This window comes from Oncorhynchus clarkii, chromosome 17 (assembly GCF_045791955.1).
Source record: "Oncorhynchus clarkii lewisi isolate Uvic-CL-2024 chromosome 17, UVic_Ocla_1.0, whole genome shotgun sequence".
Classification (NCBI taxonomy): domain Eukaryota; kingdom Metazoa; phylum Chordata; class Actinopteri; order Salmoniformes; family Salmonidae; genus Oncorhynchus; species Oncorhynchus clarkii.
In genome coordinates this window covers 23,082,227-23,088,891 of record NC_092163.1, presented here as the reverse complement: position 1 = coordinate 23,088,891, position 6,665 = coordinate 23,082,227, and the positions used below count along the sequence as shown (strand labels likewise).

The following is a 6,665-nucleotide window of genomic DNA, read 5'->3' as shown; positions in this document are numbered from 1 at the left end:
AGAAAGTGGTGACCTCACTCCTTTTTAATGAAACTTCCCCCCTCTCTTTCCCTTCCTATTTTTTCTTTTTTCTAAGAGAGCAGCCAGGCAGCAAGCCAGACACTTTCCCTTTTCACTCAGTTCTCTCTCTCTCTCTTCACTCAGCTCTCTCTATCTGTCTCTCTCTCCCTCTCTCTCACTATTGGCTTGGTGGTTGCTCAGAAGAGGCACTCCTCCCTCCTCGGCTTCTCACATTGGTTTCCCCTGACATGACATAGGCTCAGTTGATAACTTAGAAACAGACAGGAGGGGACGTTCTATTGTGTGTCCTGTACTTGTCTTCTCTCCATGAGGTGCAAGGAGGCGGGTGGCTTTTTGAGTGAGTTTGTTCATTCGAGGATTCGTCTTGTTTTTCCTCTCATTCTGAACTTCTGATACTGGACTTTGCAGTAGATGAGGTGAGATATCTGTATTGTTTTGTGATTCTTGTCACAGTATGCCCATCTAGACTACACTGCAGAGCTATCAAAAACCATGTCTGAGGGTGTTGTCAGAAAAATCCAGCCCTTTACCATTGGGACCAGGCTGTCTGTCCCCTCTGAAGCCAAATGCCAGGAGATTGTGGATGTCTATCTGCCGAAGTCTGCTGCTCCGAACAAGTTGGAGCTGCAGAACAACCTACACGACCAAATGTCCCTTTACATGGGCCAGTCCCAGGGGTGGCCTGAGACTGGGAACTCGGAACTCCCACAAGTGGCCGCCCAGGTCTACGCTTCAACACCAGAGGGACATCAGGATGAGAGAGTGGAGGAGGACAGGAATTCTGTGTCCCCCACTGCATCCTCTAGGTCCATCAGGAAGATTGCTATATGCAGAAATGCCGAGACAGTCCCCGACGTGTCCTTGTGTGACTCTGACCTGGCCACCTCAGTCAGTTCCACGTCGGAGACCATCCGAAGCAACAGTGTTCACCCAAAACCGCCATCCTTGAGAGTAGAGGACGACTTGGATAAGATGTCCAACTCTCAGTCTAAGGTAACCTTGGATTACAGTTGTTTTATTCTTGGTGTCTCACATGTTATTGAGTTAGGATAGGCTGCAAGCCAGCACCAACTAATTTACATTTCAAATCACTTGGTTCAAATCAACTGGCTTTATATGAAATAGAAATGGTGAATGTCTCAGCCAGTGTTGTTATGGACATTTGTTTTGTTTCTGTTGGCCATTCTCTAGCTTTCTGAAAGCAAATTAATTGACTTGTTTACTTTAAAGAAAGTAAGTCCAGAGCCAAATGGCAATAGGAGAATTGGGAATTAAATCCATAACCACAAAACCCAGTGTTAGTAATGTTTTGTTTTTCTCCCTCATTTCACACACTATGTAATGCTCTCATTAAGTAATTGTTTGTTTTCACATACTAATAATTACTGAATTTGCGTTACTGAGTAAGCTGAGTAACAACATCAATCTTTCAGTTTAATGCCTTCCACCCTGCAACACAAGACACTTTTTTTTTCATCTGTTACCAAAAGCAACATGATATTAACACCATAATGTACATTGTTCCAGCATGAAACCTCCACGCACGCGCACACACGCACACACACACACAATGTGTGCACTATTACCTCAGTGTTGCATTATCAACACTGTACTCTCGAGCTATGAGATCATCAGCAGGCTTTCATTAAGCAAGGTAAAAGGCCACGTTTCGGATGAACTGGTTATTTCCACAGAATAAACGACTCCCAATTCCATAATTGAAGGGGTTGGGTGGTGAAAATAGCAATCAGGCACATTGTGTTGGTGGATATAATGATGCCAAACTGAAGTTGTACCTGTGATTAAGTGTTTCTCCAGATCCACAGTGGGCAAACGGGTTATTTCAAAATTTGCGATTGCCTTTCGCAATTTAAGGGGATCCCGATTGGATTTAATAGTGACACTGAATAACAATTTGCAGAAGAAGCATGCCAAAATAAGCTTCCAGATAAAGAAGATAGTGTACTTAATATCACATACCATGTTAAGATGCATATTTTATGTACTCAGAAAGCATGACATACATTTGAAGTAAACAGGAAAATTAAGTTAAATATTTTTTTTTACAGATAACAGTTCCATGGTTATAGTTTTCAATGCTGAGCATGCAACTAGCAAAATGACAGTGGGATGGGAAAAGGAACTGGAACAGCAAAAAGAGGAGCAATTATTTTGAGATGAGATCATGGTTTTGGCTCTCTTTCGCTCTTCATCTCGGCCCTGTGTAGGTGGGCTGGCTGAGTCACACAAAGCCTGCATTCTCTCATCGCTGTATTTAGTATACACCTTCCATTTCATTTCACCAGGATTGAGTATAGCTCTGGGGGTCCGTCTTTGGGCTTCTGTCTGTACATTTCCCTGTTTCTTATGACAATGTCTACATCTCTTGAAGTTTTCAACTTTTCAAGTACCCAAGACTACACAGACAATTTTTTTTTATAGCTTTGTGTATATCCAAGCTATCCAAAGACTGCAGGGTATGTGCATTCAGTTTCGTGGTCTTTTGTAGCCTTCCTGCGGCTTGAACTACCAAGGTACATGGAAATCTTGCAACATGGTGAAACCTGCGCAACAGTGCTTACAGTGATACGTTATTGTAAAACATTCTAAAAGCTCATATTCAAGCTTGTCAACGCATCATAATGCATTATAATTGCAAGTTTTAAGTAAACTGTTACCAAAATGTGTATTTCACTGCAGAAAATACAGTACATTACATTCCAGGAAAACAAACATCTGTCTAAGATGAAAACCAGGCAGGCCTAACAAGTTTCAGATTATTGTGGAGACTGTAGGGAACCAGCAGCAAGTTGCTCCATGATTTAGCTACACACGGCAATGATGTAAGAGGTCTCGGAAAGATAATATGCATCATTCAACGTTTTGCATGAGGTCATCAGTACAGAATGCATCGGCATGGCAAAGAGAGAACGGAGACAGACAAGGAAAAGGTTCCATGAGCCTAAAGGTTATGAAACCGCAAAGATGGAGTAGTGCTCTGCAGCTCGCAGAAAATTATTCATTGCAAAGTGGCAGAAGTAAATGAAATTAAATGAATGTATCGCCTGTAGTGATTTCACAGCTATGGCAAAAAATACCTTATTTTCACATTTTTATGTTACAAATACTGATAACCATCTGTATAATGCATGACCTTGCTCATAGTGCAGTAATGCACTTGCGATAACCATTCAAAGCACATCATGGGTACTTTTAACAGCACTTATAAATGAATAACAGCTACATTCCTAATACATTACACTACAACTCATGGATCCCTATAACAGCCTATGTACTGCAAATAATTAAATTACCATACAGAAATCATTTGTAACGCATTACACACAGGTGGCTGGTATATACACCAAACAAAAATATAAACGCAACATGCTACTATTTCTAAAATTTTACTGAGATAAAAAAAGTTCACATAAGGAAAGTCAATTTAAATAAATTAGTTAGGCCCTGATCTATGGATTTCATATCGCTGGGAATACAGACATGCATCTGTTGATCACAGATACCTTAAGAAATATGGTAGGGGTGTGGATCAGAAAACCAGTCAGTATCTGGTGTGACCTCCATTTGCCTCGTGCAGCGTGACACATCTCCTTTGCATAGAGTTGATAAGGCTGTTGATTGTGGCCTGTGGAATGTTCTCCCACTCCCCTTGAATGGCTGGGTGAAGTCGCTGGATATTGGCGGGAACTGGAACACACTCAAATCAAATCAAATGTATTTATATAGCCCTTCGTACATCAGCTGATATCTCAAAGTGCTGTACAGAAACCCAGCCTATAACCCCAAACAGCAAGCAATGCAGGTGTAGAAGCACGGTGGCCAGGAAAAACTCCCTAGAAAGGCCAAAACCTAGGAAGAAACCTAGAGAGGAACCAGGCTATGTGGGGTGGCCAGTCCTCTTCTGGCTGTGCCGGGTGGAGATTATATATCTTACACATTGATCCAGAGCATCCCAAACATGTTCAATTTGTGATATGCCTGGTGAGTATGCAGGTCATGAAAGAACTGGGACATTTTCAGTTTCCATGAATTGTGTACAGATCCTTGCGACATGGGGCCGTGCATTATCATTTTTGCACCCCAGTATCTCTACTTGCACATCATCATCTGCACATCTATCACTCCAGCCCAGCATTAATGCCTCTATGACCTATTTATTGCCTTACCTCCCTACTCTGCTACATTTGTACACACTGTACATAGATTTTTCTATTGTGTTATTGACTGTATGTTTGTTTATGTGTAACTCTGTTGTCGTTGATTTTGTCGCACTGATTTGCTTTATCTTGGCCAGGTCACAGTTGTAAAAGATAACTTGTTCTCAACTGGCCTACCTGGTTAAAAATAGGTGAAATAAAAAATAAATAAACAAAATCATGCTGAAATATGAGGTGACGGCGGCAGATGAATGGCACAATATTTCTGGGATATTTTATTTCAGCTTGTGAAACATGGGACCAACACTTTACATGTAGTGTTTATATTTTGGTTCAGTATATATATATATACACAGTTGAAGTCGGAAGTTTAAATACACCTTAGTCAAATACATTTAAACTCAGTTTTTCCACAATTCCTGACACTTAATCCTAGTTAAAATTTCCTGTCTTAGGTCAGGAAAATGTCGGAATTATAGTAGAGAAAATTATTTATTTCAGCTTTTATATCTTTCATCACATTCCCAGTGGGTCAGAAGTTTACATACACTCAATTAGTATTTGGTAGCATTGCCTTTAAATTGCTTAACTTGGGCCAAATGTTTCGGGTAGCCTTCCACAAGCTTCCCACAATAAGATGGGTGAATTTTGGCCCATTCCTCCTGACAGAGCTGGTGTAACTGAGTCAGGTTTGTAGGCCTCCTTGCTTGCACACATTTTTTCAGTTCGGCCCACAAATTTTCTATAATATTTCTTTATGGCGGTTTAGGAGCAGTGGCTTCTTCCTTGCCGAGTGGCCTTTCAGGTTAGGTCGATATAGGACTTGTTTTCCTGTGGATAAAGATACTTTTGTACCCGTTTCCTCCAGTATCTTCACAAGGTCCTTTGCTGTTGTTCTGGGATTGATTTGCACTTTTGGCACCAAAGTATGTTCATCTCTAGGAGACAGAACGCGTCTCCTTCCTGAGCGGTATGATGGCTGCGTGGTCCCATGGTGTTTATACTTGCGTACTATTGTTTGTACAGGTGAACGTGGTACCTTCAGGCATTTGGAAATTGCTCCCAAGGGTGAACCAGACTTGTGGAGGTCTACAATTTATTTTCTGAGGTCTTGGCTGATTTCTTTTGATTTTCCTATGATTTTCCCATGATGTCAAGCAAACTGAGTTTTAAGGTAGGCCTTGAAATACATCCAAAGGTACACCTCCAAGCGACTCAAATTATGTCAATTAGCCTATCAGAATCTTCTAAAGCCATGACATCATGTTCTGGAATTTTCCAAGCTGTTTAAAGGCACAGTCAACTTAGTGTATGTAAACTTCTGACCCACTGGAATTGTAATACAGTGAATTATAAGTGAAATAATCTGTCTGTAAACAATTGTTGGAAAAATGACTTGTGTCATGCACAAAGTAAATGTCCTAACCGACTTGCCAAAAGTATAGTTTGTTAACAAGAAATTTGTGGAGTGGTTGAAAAACGAGTTTTAATGACTCCAACCTAAGTGTATGTAAACTTCCGACTTCAACTGTACATGCCCTCAAGTGTCAGAACCATGCATTGAGTATACTGGTTCACAGGTTCTTCCTTTATAATGACCTCTATAGGATGGACATCAGTACGAGACGCTTGACGTGGAGACCGACCACAAGGGAGAGAAGAGGAAGAGACTGCAACAGATAGAAGGCAACAAAGTCCCTTCCCGAGAAAACACCGTTAACCAAACGTAGGTCCCATTTTTGACTGAGCAAGATATATCAGTAACACCTTACTTTGATTTTAAAAAATAAACAGTAAGAAACAACAGGCCCCTAAACTTTGATATATACATGATAAATCATGGCCACTCGTGATTTATTATAGTTTTTTTTATTTCTCTATGACTAAATCAAATCACATTTTATTTGTCACATCCGCCGAGTACAACAGGTTAAATTACATTTCACCTTACAGTGAAACGCTTACTTTCAAGCCCTTAACCAACAATGCAGTTGTTGGTTAAGGGCTTGTAGAAAAAAAGTGTTAAGAAAGTATTTACTAAAATAAACCGAAGTGAAAAATTGAAAAATAACAAATAATTAAGGAGCAACAATAAAATAAAAGCAGCGAGGCTATATATAAGGGGTACCGGTACTGAGTCAATGTGCGGGGGCGCCGGTTAGTTGAGGTAATTGAGGTAATACGTACAGTACATGTAGGTAGAGGTAAAGTGACTATGCATGGATAATAAACAGAGTAGCAGCAGGATAAAAATGGGTGTGGGGGGGACAAAGCAAATAGTCTTGGTAGCCATTTGATTAGCTGTTCAGAAGTCTTATGGCTTGGAGGTAGAAGCTTTTAAGAATCCTTTTGGACCTAGGCGTGGCACTCCGGTACCACTTGCCATGCAGTAGCAGAGAGGACATTCTATGACTAGGGTGACTGGAGTCGTTGGCAATTTTTTGGCCTTCCTTTGACTCCGCCTGG

The 6,665-nt window shown here is 40.8% G+C and overlaps 1 protein-coding gene across 1 annotated transcript in view; it reads left to right on the top strand.

Annotated features, from left to right (window-relative positions):
* Positions 1–261: 261 nt before the first annotated feature.
* Positions 262–6,665, top strand: part of LOC139369369 (uncharacterized) — a 33,834-nt gene continuing 27,430 nt past the window's right edge. Inside the window, exons 1-2 of the mRNA XM_071108651.1 lie at positions 262–1,014; positions 5,807–5,925. Coding sequence (XP_070964752.1) covers positions 514–1,014; positions 5,807–5,925 — 620 coding nt within the window. The 5' untranslated portion in view covers positions 262–513. The remainder of the gene's footprint in view (positions 1,015–5,806; positions 5,926–6,665) is intronic.